Genomic DNA, 18426 nt, shown 5'->3' with positions numbered 1-18426 from the left:
CACCTACAATCATGGTGCAACTCTTCCCAACTCAATTAGTCAGGATGATCAGTCACCCCTCTGCATGGGCTTCATTAAGAATTGAGACCCTATAATTTTCATGCCCCACCTGGTGACAAAGAAATAGATCAATCCCAACTGTAATTTAATTAACAGACAACCTTTGCAAAGTGCCCTGAAGTTTGCCACAATCAAATAGTAGAAAAAGAAATCTGAAGTGAGAATACTCTGGTACAGGTCTTGAAAACCATGTTAGAAAAAGTCATTTTTTGTGGGAATGGTTCTTGACTGAAATTCATAGAATCACAGAACCAGAATCCTAGGGCTAGAAGGGACCTCAGGAGGATCATCGAGTCCAGCCCCCTGATCAAAGTAGGATCAACCCTAACCAAATCATCCCAGCCAGGACTTTGTCTACCCAGGACTTGAAAACCTCTAGAAATAGAGATTCCACCACCACTCAGGACATTCCCATTCAGTTCCTCTTTCACAGATTTCTTGTGCGCTTGTGATCAAATGACTTTCTCTCTCTCTGAGCCACCAATCCCCATCATAAAATGCAGATGATCAAATTTCCTTTCTCCCCACCCTTGACCTGCCTTGTTTACCTAGGCTGCAAGTTCTTCAGCCAGGAGCCAGCCCTTACTATCAAGTCGTACCACGCTTAGAAATGCGCTGTACCGTCTTGGCTGGAGAACTGAGGCAATACCATATCAATAAATTCCTAAACAAGCCCCTTAGCAGTTGCAATGGAAGAGTCAGTCCCTGAAAGGGCTGGAACTATGGGCATTGCACATTTTAGCTAATGCCATGAACATTCTGCAGGCAGCTCAAGAACCTACATAGTAGCCAGGCCCCATGAGTGGCCCTCCTTCACTTCAGTAGGCTACAGCAGCCCACAGCAGCTCCACCTGCAACCCTCTTGTCAGCCCTGCTCCACCCCATGCACCTCTTGCACAATGGGGGACCAGAGCCCCACACTTACCTGTTTTTCCCCCACCCTCCTGCACTTTTGGGTTCACTGTGTTCCAGCTCTGGGAGGGAGGAGCAGGAACAGAGTGTGATTCAGGTGCTTCACTCTGAAAGCCCTGGTAAGGAGGGCCAGGCATAGGACGTGCAGGACTCTCATGTCCCGGTGTGTGAGAGGCACATGGGGAAGGAGAACAGCCAGGGGGCCGCAGGCAGAGCCCTGGGGGCCATACGTTCCCCACCATGGGTCCAGATCATCTTTAGGGAGAGCCCAACCTGAAAATAATCCAGAGTGGCACAGACAATTGTGGGGAGGGCTAGGTGAGCGAGAGGTTGCAGCCAGCTGGCCTTAGGGGGAAAAGCATGATTGGAGTCCTGAAGAATTCAGCAGGGTCTCACCCCTCCAAAGCCAAGGACATAATTGTTGGTCATCTTCACAAGCAACAGCCACTCTAAATCCAATCGGTGCTGCCTGGTTGGCTGGTGCTCAGCTCCATTTTTAAAGGTGGCTCGTGACTTCAGCCCATGGAGGAAGCGGCTGTTCTCGCACCTGAGGGGAAAGTCTGTGCCCCTGAGAACCCGGTGCTGGGGGATGAGCTGCTCTCTCAAGTCACCCGCTCTGCTTCATTGAGATGCAGAACTCAGAACCAGCCTGCCTCAGAGGTGATGTCACACAAGCAGGCTTGGATTCAAATGCCCACCAACCGGGCTGCTGGGACTTCTCCCTCCCTCCCTCGTCCCAATGGAGGCCATGGAGAGTGGCGCGAATGGGCTTTGCCAAATGGAGGCAGAGAGCCCAGAAGACGGGCAGACGATGAGTAGGGGAGAGTGGAAATGCCAAGCTGGGTATGGCACAGTCAGTCAGGTATGTGGGGTGGGTGTCGGGAGGGGAGGAGTAAGGGAAGGGTAGAGACAACAAGAGAAGGGAAGGAGACAGGAGAGGGAAAGAGAACAGTGTGCCCAACACGCATTTTCTTAGTGTTGTAGCGTGAACTGGCCAATACTCCCTCTAATTTTTCCATCTATGGGTGGAATAAAATTTGTCCTGTGCACCCATGGCATGTGTGAATGTGCACCACCAACAGAAACATGCTGCCCACTGTGGGAGCTCTGCCAATCAGCTGGGCAGCACCTGGACCTCCCCTGGGCAACTGCCCTAGTATTCTGCTTACCGGGAATGCTGAATCAGGGATAGCTTTTCTGCAGTAGGTAAGAAAACATCCCTCATGCACAATATTTTCAAGCAATTTTGATTTTTTAAGAACGCCAGCACATGTGCCGTTATTTCCTTAAGTCCTTCTCAAGCCGTGGCACAACCAAAGGGTTCCACTTCGTGGATAATGCGAAGAGAGGTGCTATTTTCCAAGTGATAGAAAAGGGAGTTCCTACACAGTCCTGGGAGAACTAATGTCACTGACTGAGCTTCTGTAAAAGTGGGCCTATGTTATGCCCAGCAAGTCAAATCTTGCTCTCACGGATGCCACTGGAAATCATGTCTCACCTTTGAGCAAGACTTAGCACAATGCATTTATTGTTTCACTTATCAAGAATTAATTCCAATAATAGTTAGTGTCATTAGAAGCAAGTGCTGTTTACAAGATTTCCTGTGTAATTTACCAAGGTTGGGATTTTCAAGTACACTTCAGGAAGTTGGGCATCCGATTCCCATTGACCTTACAACGGAGTTGGGCAGCTAACTCTTTTAGGTACCTTCAAACATCCCATCTTAAATGATTTTAAGATTACTAAAATAATGTCCTTTATCTATAGTCTAATCCTCAGGATAACATTTTTCCTATGCCCCATTTAACAATGGGGCACAAGATTGGTGCAGATCAAGAGATTAACATACTAACTTGACACTTCATAGCCCACAGAGAATGACTATTTGCTCAGCAAGGTGGATGATGAAACCCCTTTGAAGAGGAGTTCAAGTTCTACACCCTCCAGACATGTGCTCATCTGTCACACGGACAGCCTTGATCAAGACACCTTTAAAATTGTGAGCTATTAAATTGATGCTAGCAGTAGAAATACGAAGTCAAATTAAGTTCTCCTTTACTTCTTCCGAACAGAAAAAAAGATGCAAAAACTTTGAGGGAAGGGGGAATGAAGAACTACAGTCAAACACTTCATTCTCAACATACAAACTCCCCTCTTTATGAGGAAGATTTTCTCATTTCATCAATTTTTTTCAAGTCTTGCATAACTTATCCTTTAGTAAATAACAGAGCTTTTCTTTGACTATTGCTCCAGTTCTGCTTCTGACCATGACTTACTGAGTAGTCTTGGCCTATCCTCTTCGATTCATTTTCGAAAGCAGGCACTTGTTTTGCTTGACTCACTTTCTTTGGATACTCAGTTTTGTGGATTTAGGCCTGATTTTTCCCACCAAAGGTGCTGAGAGTTTCAAATTCCCATTTCATTTCCACCAGAGTTGTGCGTGTTTAACCCACAACAACAGTACACTACAGAGTTATTCCAAAGTAATTGATTCTGAAGTTATCATTCCAAAATAAGCTATTCTGGAGCAATGCACCTACAAAGCCCCAAAATGAGAAAAACTTACTCTGAAAGAATGTGTCCACACACAATGCAGACTATTTCAGATTAAAGCTCCTGGAAGCACTGCTTCTAGGTGGTCTAATCTGAAATACTATGTCTACACAGCAGCTTTATTTCAAAATAAGCTATTCTGGAAGAGCTTATTTTGAAATAGGGTATAGGGGCTATCTACACAACCCCTATTTTGAAACAGGCACTATTCCTCGTGGAATGAAGTTTACCAGTTCTGAAACAAGCAGAAACAAGCTGTTTCAAAATAGCAGTTGCATTGTGTAGATGTTAGCAAAGTTACTTCCAAATAACTTCGCTGTGTAGACATACCCCCTAGGAACGTGGTTCACTGTCACATGGGCTGTTTCTACTAATTCATTCTAATACATGGAGCAAAAGATGCTAATGAGGCACAGATGCAAATTCCCCGTGCCTCATTAGCATAACATCATGTGATTTGGAGTCTGGAAAACCATTCTTCCGGACTCCAAAATGCCATGTAGAAGCACGGCCCCGAGGGGTGGGGGCTTCTGGAAGGAAGTCCTTCTTCTGGTGGCCCCTTCTTCCTGAAGGAAGTGGCCTGTGTAGAAACAGCCATGGAGTGGGGCCTAGACTCCTTGCAGAGAGAAATACTGGGTGTCTTTTACAGCCCTACCTGAGAACCAGCTGGCTTTTAGTTCAAACCACAGAGGCCCATGCACAAAGCTCCAGAGAGTCCAGCAATGAACCCCAGGCCAATGGGTCTCAAGCTGGACATTCTACAAAAACTGGACTCCAAAGTTATAGAAGACACCAGATATATTTCTGCCTCAGTTATATGGAAGTTAGTTTGAAAACTGGCTCCTAAACCATTTTGAGCAACATTTGCAAGACCTCGGATGATAACTACCAATCATTGTACAGGAAGAACTAAATGGCTTTTACCTACACCACACAGGAGATATTTTTCTCTAGAAAGAAGCTTTTGCTCAGTAAAACTTCACAGATCACTGTGCATTCACCTGATTGACCTTGTTGGAAACAGGAATACAAAAAGCACAGATGTCTGAAATGTAAGTGGATGTGCAAGCAGCCCCATTTGGTTGACTTCGGCTACGTCTACGCTAGACAAAGTAAGTTGACAACAGATACACAATTCTAGTTATGGCAACCGAATAGCTACAATTGATGAATCTGTTCTCAGCTAACTTGACTGTCTGCACATGGGAAGGTCAATGGGAGAGTTTTTCCCATCAACCTCATTTATTCCTCGTGTCTTGGAGGAGTAAAGGGGCAGACTGTGAACCCCTGAGAGGACGTTTTCATGCGTCCATACTAGAAGCACAAAATCGAACCCCAGAAGATCAACTCTGAGTGGTCAGTCTTCTGGGTTAGTACAGACATAGCCTGAGAGCCTGACCTCAGCAGGTCCTAGTTTAACTGAACTACTTCATGCATGCATCTGATGAAGCGGGTCTTTGCCCATGAAAGCTTATGCTCCAAAATATCTCTTAGTCTATAAGGTGCCACAGGACTTCTTGTTGTTTTTGAACTACTTAACTTCACCACAGTGTTTTCCTGTTCACTGGGTAACTTATGCTTTCATCTGCATTGGTATTGTCACTGTGGTAGCATCTAAATCACACTTGTTAAGTACAAGGCACATTTGGTTGTATATGATGCTGAAAAAAAAAGTGCAGTTTACATTAGGAAGAAACCAAACTTGCTGATTACATATTTTTAGACAACAACAGTCTCTTGTCTCACTGAGCTCTTTGTCTTTACAGTGCAAGGAGTTTCTGAGACCCTTTAAGAAATCTCTTCGGAAACTGGATTTGCCCAAAGAACTTCCCAAGGACAAAAAACTGAAGTACACAAAGAAAAACTTGATGCTCCTTGGGGATCACATCAACATGTTTCTTCAGCATTACTGCAAATCCTGGGAACTCAAACACTGGAAGAAGTAAGATAATCCTTTCAGCTTAGCAATGGTACTGCAGTATTAGTAGCATTCATTTAAGAGGAAGGTTGGGCTAGTGGATTAAGCACAAGACTGAGAATCTTGTGGGTCTGGTCCTGGGTCTACCATTTGCTGTGTGCATTTGGATGCATACTTAGAAACACATTTCCAAAAGCCATCCATAATGTTGCATGTCCACCTGAGACTCATGGAGCCTGGAGTTCTCAGCACCCATAATTATCTCCTGTTGGGAGCTATAGGTACTCAGCACATGTGGAAGTCAGGGCATTGGCTTCCCAAGATGGGCAACCAAAACCATAAGCATTTAAAATTAATGGACGTTTGCAAACAGTTGACCCTAACCTATCTTGTGGATGTATCTGTGAGCTAGTCTTCACTGCACAGTTATCTCAAGGCTTACCCTTAATTTGAGTTAAAGCCATGGATACAAAAATCCTTCCCTCAGGTTTAGTGAAATTTTTAACTTGATTGGCTGGCCACTCCGGGTATCATAGTTAAGCTCAGGTTTGCCCAACTTCACCAGTTGCTAACACATCCACTTTGTAGCATGGCTGCAGCTTAGTTCCACTGACAATCCTCCAATACCTTCCCACAAATGTCCAAAAGGAACAGACAAATTTGCCCGCCATTCACTGGCAAAGAATGTAGAGAGCACCTTAGCTTCCTGCAGTGGAACCAGCCAAGGGATGTTCTCCAACAAAACGTACTGCCACACACCAATGACCACAACACCTGATTGGTGGAAACAAAAAATGGCTATTTCAGAATGAATTCTGCAGTGAAAACATATCCCAAATGTGTGAGTGTTAATTAATTAAATGCCTGCAAGTCATTAGAGAAGCTGCTAGGTATTATTATGGTATTTTTCAGTGGAACAAGTCTGCCTTACTCTCCAGAACTTATTCACAGGCTTCTTTGGACTATGAATTCCATGTCCTGCTTCATCAATGATAGCACTATGGTGATTTTCCAGTTAGCAGTTTCCTAAGACAGATGGGGGCCACCTGGGTGTAATTCCAATGGTATACAACTTAACCTGGTGGATTTATCCCATGGGCAAGTTTAACCCCAGGGCCAAATATCTTGTATTATAAGAAGCAACCCAGTTTATGGTGACTGAATGGGAACTTTTCTGATGGTTGTAAACGTTGCTCCCTGTAATCTGAACGATTGGGTGGTTGCCCAGGAGAGATTCTGATGTTGGCCAACTGATCAGCAGAGCATCCACAACCACCCACAGTGTTTCTATTGGTGGTGCACAGCTGCATGTGTCTTGGTAAACAACAAAATTTATTCTGCCCAGGTATGGAAAAAATTAGAGGGACACTAGTTGTAAACCATCTGCAGAGGTTTCCTTTGTTGCATTCAGTAAGGTTCTCATGAGGAATCCTAACCGTACGGCTAAAGGTTATATAATGAAATTAAACCATTTGACTAGGACCCTGAACTCCAAGAGGAGTCTTAATATTCCCAAGGGTGGGGCCTATCTGTGAGGTTATACTCTACAAAAAAAGCCCCTACAAATTGGTACGTCGCTGGTTACAGGAGAGAAGCAGAAATGAATTACCCTCTGAAGCAGCAAAAAGCCAGCAGGGATAAATTTGTATTCAAGCAGACTTCTTCACTCAGTTCTTCCTCCCTCTAGGATGCTGTGGAGATTTGTCTCTCTTTTCTCAGAACTTGATGCAAAACACCTGCGCAAACTCTACAAATACAGTAAGAGCAACCAAATGGCCAAGTTTCTGGTAAGAATCATAAATCAATAGCAATCCAAACTACTACACCAGGCTCTTCTTGCTTACTAACTTTAAGGGGATCCTTTATTCATGCCATGGAGGCATCTTCTATAGTATAAATAATTCCCATTGATTTCATTAGAGTTGGGATTTCTAAGAGCTATCAGTTCCTTTGGATTCTTTCTGTTCCTGCTACACTTTCTAAATGAAAAGTCATTCAGCTACTGGTCAACGTGTCTTGATATACCAACCAGTAGCTTCTCACTACTCTGGTGACCTGGGAACATTAGAGGGTTTCCTGGATTTTTCGGCATAATTCTGCAGCTAATAATATTGTCAGGTGGATTACCACAAGTTATAAGGACTGAAAACCTTAGAGAGCGCTAGATGTGATGGACAAAACCTATGCTACTTCTCAGACAAGAAATATCTGCTGCCTAATGCTCATTTTTACTGTAGAAATGATAGCCAGATACTGTCGTTTGATGAGAGCAGAGGCTTTGTTCATAGTAACATTCACTGCCAATCTACTTCAGCTATGCAAACATACTTACATCTTGCATATGGTAATGTCAGTAAGGGATGTTCTCCCATTGATTCTGGCTACTCTTCTTATTTTGGTAGGACACCAGCATCAACAGTAGAGCCCTCGGAGATTGATTTGTCAGATCTAAGCAAACGTGATAAATTGATGTCCAGTAGATTGATTGCTAAAAGAGTCAATATGTGGGATAGTGTAGACACACCAGAGTTCCTACTATCTTCAGAGAGACCCCCCAGGGGATTTGAAAAAGAGAGATGACACTGCATAAGCAATATGCAACTCCTACATTTTTTCCAGCTTAATTCATATTAAAAACATGTCATGGCCAGATTTCACATATCTGGAATTGACTTATCTACAATCGACTTACCTGGCCATCTTCACTGAGGGTGGTCAAGGGGAGAAACTCTGCCACTGACCTCCCTTACTCCTTGCAATATTGAGGAGTACAGGGGTTGACTGGCGACCCCAGATAGTTCGATTCTGCACATCCCCACTAGATGGGCAAAATGGAACCTCAGAAGATCAACCCTGACCAGGTCAATCTACTGGGTAGTGTAGATCTTAACTTACATCCAGGTCTTCTTTTGCTCTTGTCTCTCCTGCCTTCTCTGATCCTGCTCCTTCTTCCTCTTCTGTGTTGCCCAAGGAACCCCCCACATATATCCTAGCAGTTACACACACACACACACACACACACACACACACACTTCATAGAGCTGGAAGGGACCTCGGGAGGTCATTGAGTCCAGTATCCTGCACTCTTGGTCCACTGCCTTCTCTTGATTTTTGCTTCTAGCCCTTATCCAACCCCAGTGCTTGACATGACCCTGGGCTGGCTCCTGCTCTGGGAGAAGGCTCAGAACCTGTCACCAGTGGGAGGCAGGCCACAAAACAGGGGTGTAACTGTGGAGATTAGGAAGCAGCTGCTGAGAGGAGGAAGGTGGAGTAGAGCTGGCTCCTGCTGAGTGCCTCAGAAAAGCTCCACCCTCCAACCAGAGTCATTTTAACAATTGATCCAGAACAATGCACGTACTCTTTGGCTCTCTCCAAACTCTCCCAATCCCGCAGAATACAGTCAACAGCCTGGTTCACAGTTTGTTCCAGGAGAGTGTTCCAATATGCCAAGGGTTAATTCTGCGGGGAAAAAACAAAAAAAAAAAACCAAACCCAACCCTGCTAGTTCAGCTAAGAGCCCTTCTTTTCCAAACAGCCCCCACAGCTTTGCCTCAGGTGTATGGCCCCTTCCCAGAAGAAAGGAAGGCCACAGAAGCACATCCTTAGAGCCAAGAGATCTCCAGGGAGTGGGCTGCCACACTCCTTTGCATTGAATTTATCGACAAAGATAAAAATACTGTGATCTGCGCAGTCACTAGTCGCTAGTCAGGGCAACAGCAAACCAGAACGCCCTGCTTCATAAATGGATGCCTGCCATGCATGTGACTTTGTCCTTGTCAGACTTGCTCAGCATAACATTGTTTGCTCAGCATTTAAAAGGAAACCTTGCTCACCTGCTATCATGTGATAAGGTGTTATATAGAGGTTGAATTGCCAGATTAAGCTCAAGTCCCATTCAGAGCTGAAGAGAGTGACCAAAGATTACCAGAACTATTATTTGTGTTTAAATCTGAAGGGAAATTTTCTTTATGTCCATGGCCCTAATCGGGGATAATCAATTATTTTTTGTCACGGTCCTAATTTCGTGGCCAAGGTATAACCAGGATCTATAACCCAGAGAAAAATAATAATAAACCATCAATGATAGTAAGTACCAAAGATTTCAGGACTAATTCAAAAGCATCTAGGGACCCAGAGGTGGCCTGTTCTCTACTGACTACCTCATCTCTAAATGATTATTTCCAGTAATGAAGGAATCAATATTGATATATAAAGCACTGGACAGTAGTGTTGTGACTAGCATTAACCATGACGTATTACAAGGCCAGAGCAAAGACACCCAAAAACACCTGTAAAGCTGAAGCCTGGACATGAATCTCCACAACTTTCAAGAAGTCGTGTAGCACCTTAGAGACCAACAAATTTATTAGGTCATGAGCTCTCGTGGCTCAGACTCGCTTCCTCAGCTGATGGAAAGGGGTCTTACCACTGAAAGCTCATGACCTAATTAACGTGCTTAGCTCTAAGGTGCTCCAGGACTGCTTGTTATTTGTGAAGCTACAGACTAACACATCTACCCCTCAGAGACTATATGGTGCTGCCAGTAGAACAAAGTTGTGGCACAGTGTGTGAGGGAGGACCTGGAGGGGCCACATGACTCCCCCAGTGCCATGGGGGAGAGGCAAGGAGCCAGAGTCTCTGTGCAGCCCTCAGGCGTAGTGGGGTCCTGAACCCTCCCGACTCAGTGACAGTGGCAGGGGGGAGGGGAAGTGGGGTAATATGGCTCCGCTCCCCCACCTCCCAGCTGTGCCGCTTGCAGGAGGGGCAGGACCACCCCCCTGCACTCGCTGGCAGGAAGCACCACAATGCAGCCGGGGTAGTGGATCACTGTTGCTCCACTTCCCTGAACCCCCTCTGCAGCTGGCTAGTCCCCCAGCTTACATTGCTTGGGGGAGATGCCTGGGGAGGTGAGCCGGTTAGGGAGCAGAGTTGGTGTGGGGCAGGTGCCTGAGGTGGAGAGGGGTTTGTCCCAGCCCTCCCCCAGATGGCGCAGAGAGGAGGCATGTGGCTGGTAGCTGCCTGTATCCTTCCTCAACCAGACGTCCATTTGGCACGGTGGAACTCCCTACAAGGAGAGGGAAAACTCCTCCACATGGGAGACCTGACTTTCACAGGGACTGTAAAACAAGCTCCCACAGAAACTAGGAAGCAGATTTCCCTGTAAGGTGAGCACACGGGCAGCTACCCAGGTGAGATTCAGGTGCTGCCCAGCTGATTAGCCGAGCACCCGCAGCCGGCTGCATGCGTTTCTACTGGCGCTGTGCATCCACACGTGCCTCAGCACATATAAAATTTATGCCACCCATGGATGTTGAATGGGAAAAATTAGGAGGATTACTGCTGGGGAGCATCAAACTCCTCACTACCTTTCCACTCCACGTGCACGTTGCGTTTCTCTGGCTGGTTTTGCTAACAAAGAGCAGCAAGAAAACAAAACAAAAAACCCTACCAAAACAAAATGCTGCACTACCCACGCTCCTCCTAGGGAGACAATGAGAGAACACCACACTGTCACAGATATTACTTGTGTTGCCTTCGTGACAACAGGGAGGAGTATAAAACAAACCCAGATAAAACTAAAAATCTCCCACATAATGTACAAGAGTACCACTAGACTGTTTCTATAAGGACTGACAAAAAAAAACACAAACCCAAAACAGACAGATCTGACTTTATATAACTGCTGACAAAGGCCTATTGTTGTGCAAGCCAGCCAGAGAAAACAAACATCTTTGTCTTTTGTGTGAAGGGAACAGGAGGTTTCAAAGCCCTGCTAAAGCATAAACAACAGGCTGGGAATCAGAATGCTATAACGCAGGCTACAAAACCTAAATAGATTATTTGGAGGTACCTCATTACTCAGCTGAGAAAGCGTAAATACGTGGAACCCATGTTGCCATTAGCAAGTGCCTGCAATTGCCAGCATATTAATTTGATATCTCTATGAAGTTTATTACCCCAGGGAGACTAGCAGAACTGCCAACTGGCCTTCATCATTATTTTTCTTAAGGTCAAACAACAAGATTCCCCTCCCTTATTCAGTAAGTGCCAACACTGCCTGTATTTCCACCCTCCTTAAAAATGTTTTCTTGGCTTTTGACAAGGCAGCTAACAGAGAATTTTAAATTAAAAGCCACCCAGACTATATAAACCAAAATGTAAACTGTTATGTTAAGCAAGCTGCTCTGGGTTATTTTAGTATCAAAACCTTAGAGCAAAAACTGCCTTGTTGCTTGGGATTGGGTGGTGAAATTGGCATCCCTACTGCACACAGAGTCTGGTCACGTGGATCCAATTGCAGGACCAAGGTGCAAGTGCATTTCAGGTTCTATTTTTTCCATGTAAACCTGGCAGGACATGCTCAGCAGAGACTGAGTCTAGGCACAGCGCAGTGGGCTGAAACTTTACAGTTCAAAACACAGTTCTATGAGATAGGTATATCCCCATATGATGTAATTTGTTTTTCTGTTTTTTTTTTTTTTAATACCACTTTCTTGTATTTTGTGAATTTTGAATTGTAGAGATTGTATTGTCGCTCAGAAAACCATGATTCTGGTCCGATACCTGAAAACACCACATTGACTGAGCTGTACGATGTGTGGGGCCTCCATGGAGACATAAGTCATATGCAAGAGAACCTGAGTCAGATGGAGCCACAGCCCTCAGAAACCAGCCTAGAAGGCAACTCAGAGGCAGCATGTGTGACTACGAAGAGGTACTGCTGCTAAAGGATGCTAGGTATTACTGAGAGCAAAAGGAGGTAAATAGCAGGCCGGGCAGCTGCTTGATTACCGCTCTGAGTACAGACGTACAAAAGAGGCAGTGGATCTGAATGACCAACCATGCCCAGAGAAATGGCTGACTCCTGCCATGTGATACTGGGGGTGCAGAACCAACACAGCCAGCAGCGCCAACAGCTGCTGCCGGCCCAGAGTCAAGGTGGTAAGGGTGCCTGGATCCTGGCCCCTGGAAGGGGTGGAGCCAAGGACAGAAGGGGCAGGGCTTTGGGCACTCAGGTGTGCCCCCCGCCCCGCCAATCACATGCAGAGTGGCACCAGCACTCCACAGAGTTTCAAAGGGGCCCAGAGCTCTGGCTGCCACTTCTGAGGTGGTGGCTAGAGCTCAGGGCCCCTTTGGGATGCCATCCCTGGGGGTAACTTCCACCTTTGCCCCCTCCCCATCAGTGGGCCAGAACACAGCCCTTTTGACTCAACAATAGATGAGGTGCAGGAGGAAACCAGCAGTCACAGGGACTACTCCACCGCCAAGGGAACAGTGGTGATGGGGAAGTCAGGCTACTGCCTGGCTATCTGTTTATACTTGAGCTTAACCTGGGTCAGCTGATTGCCAAGTGACCAGAGTTAACTAAGTTTGTACATGCTGGTCCCTTTGCCCGACAGCCGAGCTCAGAGTAAACTACAGCTCTTGGTGGAATACGCAGATTAGCATCTGCAAACAGGCTGGCTACCAATGAGCGAATAGGCCATCAATTAACATATGTCGTGTAGATGAAACCTGAAAAAGAGAATTCTTTCCTGTTCCATGTTCCCCCCTCATCAAGGGAAGCCATCAGTGGGTGATTTGCACATTTATGTTTATTTTACATATTTCCCTCAAAACAAGCAAGCAGTCAATTCACACTTGAAGACTAACAAAATAATTTATGAGGTGATGAGCTTTCGTGGGGCAGATCCACTTCTGCAGATCTGGAAATAGTCTATATCTGGTCTGTTTCCAGATCTGCAGAAGTGGGTCTGCCCCACAAAAGCTCAGTCACCTAATAAATTATTTTTTTAGTCTTTAAAGTGCTGCAGGACTGCTGGCTTTTTCGTGAAGACACAGACTAATACAATGACCTCTCTGTGCATATTGCCCTCATCTGAGGACGCACCATCATGAGGGAATCGATTTGCAACCATAGTGCTAAAACCCTATGTTCTGCCGCACGAGCTAGAAGCCAGCTGGTTCTCAGCTAAGGCTGTAGAACGGAGACTTCACTGTCCTTTATCTGTGGTCTCGGTGCCACTGGGGTTTCATTGAACTACTAAAATGTTAAGTCAGTTCCACAAAAACCCTTCCCTTCCCTTCCCCAGGACATGTCTTCACTACCCAGAAGACTGACTCAGAATGGGTCAATCTTCTAGGGTTCCATCTGGTGCACCTAGTCAGGACGTCTGAAACCAAACTATCAGGGGTCAACAGTTGACCACTGTGCTCCTCAATCTTTCAAGGAATAAGAAAGGTCAATGGGAGAGTTTCTCCCATTGACCTCCCTCTGTGAGGACAGCCACGTAAGTTGATTGTAGACAAGTCAATTCTAGCTACACAATTACCGCAAATAGAACTCCATATCTACAATCAACTTTCAGGACTAGTGTAGATCTGGCCTCACTGTCCTGCCTTTTGTTTCCCTTTTCTTCCCCACTTCCTTCAGCTTACTTCTGTTTACCTTCTGGAGTACCCCTCTAACAGCCCTTATGCAGGGTAGCGTAGAACAAACAAGAAATAGTCGACAGTGACTAAAGCAACAAGAGAGATCTTCCTCAAGGGAGAATGGAAAAGCTGAGGAAACATATAATGTGGGCAGACTCTAAGATGTATGGGAGTGAGTAGGAACATAGGAGCTGGATGTTCATAACTGAGCCGAATAGCATCAAGCTCACCAAGAACACCGTCATAAAGTTCAGTCCAGGTGTATTGAAGATGTGCAGCACTTATGCATGCCAAGAACAATTATTTCAAGAATTTTAAATGGATCTGCACTTGAAATGGTGCATCAGTTAATCATTACTCGTGATTTACCACCAGGGTAGCCAACAGACTCACTAGGCCACTGTGCGAGGTGTGGGGGGCGGTTCCTGGAAGAAGTGGGGCATCAGGCTGCAGGGGTTGGGGTTGGGACAGCCAGCCTTCACCACTGCCTGGACTGTGACATATTCTCACCCCCCAGGCCTCCGTGCAGCTTGGAGCACCCAGATAGTGCTTTTGCAACAAGTTAGAGGGCCAGGGGCTCCACCCACAGCAGTAACAGTGGCCAAGAGCACCCCCATCTTTTTGAATCACCAGGCCCCAGAGCAGTTGACCCCTTTGCCCTGCCCCTGTGGGCCTGCTTGTTACCCTGCTATACGAACATAAGAATGGCCATGCAGGGTCAGAGCAAGGTCTATATAGCCAAGTATCCAGTCCTCCAACAGCAGCTGATGCCAGATAGTTTAGAAGAAATTAACAGAACAGGGCAATTAATGAGTGAGCCATCCCATGTTGTTCTCTCCTGACTTCTGGCAGTCGGACAATCTAACGTGAGCAGTTATGCCTCAGCTCTATCACTAGAATGGGGAAACAATACGGATGCATGAAACTGGTTACAGCAAGGAACTGAACTGTCTGAGGAGGATCCTAATGCATTGCTGGTTAACTGGATGGCTTAGAGAACAGCATTTATTTTGGTTTCCCTTGTTGAATGTAGAATGTACTATCCCACGGGGCTTATGGAAATTTTCCCCCTGATTCTCTTTTAGGCTCTGTAAGACCACGGCAAACGCTGCCAGAAAGAGTGCACCCAACAAACACTGCACCAATCGGCAAGCCTCACAAACAAAGCATAAAAAAAATACAGTGCCTCCAGAGTCAAGGGATTTCTCCCACACCCAGAAGCTCTTATGAATTTTAAAATTCCATGCAGCAACCAAGCATTTGCAGCAGCCTAGAAACCAGCAAACACCCCAGCAAGATCTCAGAAAGGAAGATTAAAGACACTCTATGCAAATTTAAGACTACGCGGTCTCCTTTGTGAAACAAACAGAAATATGGTAGAAGAAACTGAGTCACAGATCAAGGGGCTGCAGGTGTAACTAATGTTGTAAGTTGCCTTCACTGGGCAACAACAATCCCATCACAGGTTTCACGATACAGAATAAGAGTCCAGTAGCACGTAATACAAAAGGTACAATTCCATCAAGGAGTTCCTGTAAAATTACCAACAATTTGTGGGCAGCAGGGGAGATTCAGAAGATGAAATTTCCCAAGATGACTGTTGAATATTTATGATAAAACGAGAAGCCCTGTGGCACCTTAAAGGCTAATACATTTATTTGGGCACAAGGTTTCGTGGACTGGAGTTATATCATACTTGTTTAATGTCAACCGCAGTTAAAGTCTACTCATTCATACATCATTCTAGGAGTTATCCAATAGACTTTGGGATGGAGTGTGTATGGGTGTCTTGGTAATTAAAGAACAGTCGATCAGTTAGGCTATGAGGCCTTCCAAAGTAAAGTATGTCATAAAGTGGCCTGGTGAGACAGTGCAGAGAAAGGAATGAGGAAAAAAAAGCATGCCCCAGGCTCGTATTCATATCATTTCAATCCAATATAACTAGTTATTTCTGTGCACAACCTGATAGGCTGTCTTCTAATGTCACTACTGCATCAAAATGGAATTGTGACTTTTCTATCATAATCTGAAATTTTGGGGGTTGGAGAAAGCTGACAGTTTTAAAGTGGTCTCATACATGCAAGCAGTCTCAGAGCTTGATGTGTACACTTCCTTAACTTGGATCTTCTTTACCTTTCAGTATTTGAAAAAGGGATGAATCCTGGATCCATGGCAACATTGTGCTATGGTTTGGGCTATGAAAGCAACATCTTCCACAAATTTAAAAATTTTCCGTCCATCCATCATGTGCAGCACAGTACAAGAAATAAAGCTGCAGACATTGAAAGGCGGAAATCCCAGTTCAGTAGATTAGCTGCAAACTTGAGGGGCTTCAATACCTTTGATCAAAGCAAGCAAGGATAGCAAACTAAATACTGAATGACAGGTGTCAGAGGAGGTAGCCATGGTAGTCCGCATCAAAAACATTAAGGAGTCCAATGGCACCTTAAAGACTAAATTTTACACTGGCGTAAGCTTTTGAGAGTTGCAATTCACTTCCTCAGAGAAAAAAGAACCGAAAGCAGCAGTGACATCTAGTGGCCAATGAAGTTATTCCATGGTTTACATTTTCAACATACAACTTTGAGCACAAAATATTTCCCTATTTTAGTTAGATGTTCACATCTATTGTACACAGAGAACTTCCTGTCCCTCAGGAATTCTCTCTGATTTTCCTGTCTCCCGGTTTTCTTTTAAAGTACATTTTAGTGATGAGGGGTGTAGTAGTAACAGCCCGAGAACATGCACAGAACACTTTGTGACCATCAGCACCACACTTCTCTCCTCCCGGGGTGCATGTCTCATCTTGGACCCGATCCCTGGGGGGACAAAGACACCCCACACATTTTCCAAAAGGGAGCAGGAGTGAGAGGACCAGGTCTTAAGTTTACACCCAAATGTTTCAATATAACAGGTGTAAAATGGGGCATATAAAAGCTCAACCTCAGAGGTCTAAAAGATGCATACTGGCTGGTTAGTGGAAGATTGGTTATCTAAGCAGGTGGAATTATCATCCAGGGAATAAACTTGTCCAAGCTCATAGGTCAAAGAGTTAGTCCAAGGTGTTGATCAGCACCCTAATTACACCCACTTTTTTTTAAGAGGGAGACTGCCAATATCCTGGACAAACCTTATGGAATTAAGGTAAATGGTACTGAATTACTTGGGGTTCATTGTATTAAAATGCAATCATTAATCTGTTACTGTGGAGCTGTATTTAACTTAGTTAATAAACTGAGTAATGCAATCTCTGGAAAGTATTAGGAATGTCAGAGGACCTTTGGGACAATACATCTAATGAGGATTTCCTACAAACTACTTTGAAAGACAAAAATGTACATTATACGTTCCACAGCAAGGTATGCTCTGGAAGATTGTCACTGAAATCAATAGATAACGTTTTCTAAAACTGGTAGATGCCTGTTATCAGTTGCCTAAAGGCATCTTCAGCTACCTTAATAGCTTTACAATTCCAGTCCTAAGATTATTCACTGTCCTACTTAAAACAATAGCACCCTCTCCCTGTGTGAGGGAATAAAAAGAACAATTAACCAGCTGGTATTGCATGGGGTGTATGGGGTGTACGGGAAGGGGTAGTACCTCTGTTGTAGGGACTTGTCGTACCCCTTCGGGGGTAGTCTGTCCACTTTGGCCCCCTCCTGACACTCAGCTCTCACTTGCGGCTCCAAGTAGCTGCAGCATGTGCAGCGGCCACACCCCGGGCAACAGCTTCGACAGGCCGGCCGAACCAGGTGAGTGTAACTGATGGGGCTCAAACCCTCGGTGAATTTTCGGATGTGCCTACCCAGCATGTTAAGTCAGTTCCAGTGGACTGGGCAGAAGAGATCATTTAGATCCAACGGCCAAGAGGGCAGTTCTGCAACGCTCTGTGGAAAGTGAAGGGCTTGACAAGGCATGAAAGACGTCAAGGCCGTCCACTGCAACCAAAGAAGTTACCAGTCGTGACGATTCTATGTACCACTGGTGCCTGGCTTCCGAGGTCGAGAGAGTGGGATTGCTCCCATGCAATGGCTCTACCACTTACAAAGCTTTCACGCACAGGTCCTGTGCAAATCATCATATCATCACATCACCCAAGTCCTGCGGCGATGGGGGAGGGGTGAAGCGACAGGTGGAGGTTACCACTGGGAGTCGTAGTCCCAATCCCGCACGTAGGCGGCCTGTGGACAAGTGGTCGTCCAGCTCTGTACCTGGGGCAGCGGAGTTGCCCGGCAGCATCCCACGCGTCTCAGCAGTCCTCTTTAGGACAGTACTGCTCACCCTAGTAAGGGAGGGGCCTAGAAAACGTGGCCTAAAAATTGCCTGCCCTACAACAATTACTGGCCAGCAGTCCGCGGCTGGCAGTTCAACCCTACTTGTGGTCGAAACCAAAAGAAAAATTTGAGAAAATTTACCATTGGTGTATGGAATGTTCGTACTCTCATGGATTGAGAAGCTGTTGCAAGACCTGAGAGAAGGACAGCTCTCATTGCTCGGGAACTAGCCTGCTATAACATTGATATAGCAGCATTAAGTGAAACAAGATTGGC

At 45.4% G+C, this 18426-nt stretch overlaps 1 protein-coding gene across 1 annotated transcript; it reads left to right on the top strand.

Moving 5' to 3' along the window:
• The first annotated feature begins 1711 nt into the window (after positions 1-1711).
• Positions 1712-15106, top strand: CHCT1 (CHD1 helical C-terminal domain containing 1). Its single transcript, XM_075014120.1, is given in 6 exon segments — positions 1712-1838; positions 2847-2971; positions 5292-5467; positions 7131-7230; positions 11965-12158; positions 14962-15106. Coding segments are annotated over 6 exon segments (867 nt in total).
• Positions 15107-18426: the final 3320 nt, after the last annotated feature.

This window comes from Carettochelys insculpta, chromosome 19 (genome assembly GCF_033958435.1).
Source record: "Carettochelys insculpta isolate YL-2023 chromosome 19, ASM3395843v1, whole genome shotgun sequence".
NCBI lineage: Eukaryota > Metazoa > Chordata > Testudines > Carettochelyidae > Carettochelys > Carettochelys insculpta.
The sequence above is the reverse complement of the archived record's forward strand: the minus strand, read 5'-3'. Positions and strand labels throughout refer to the sequence as shown.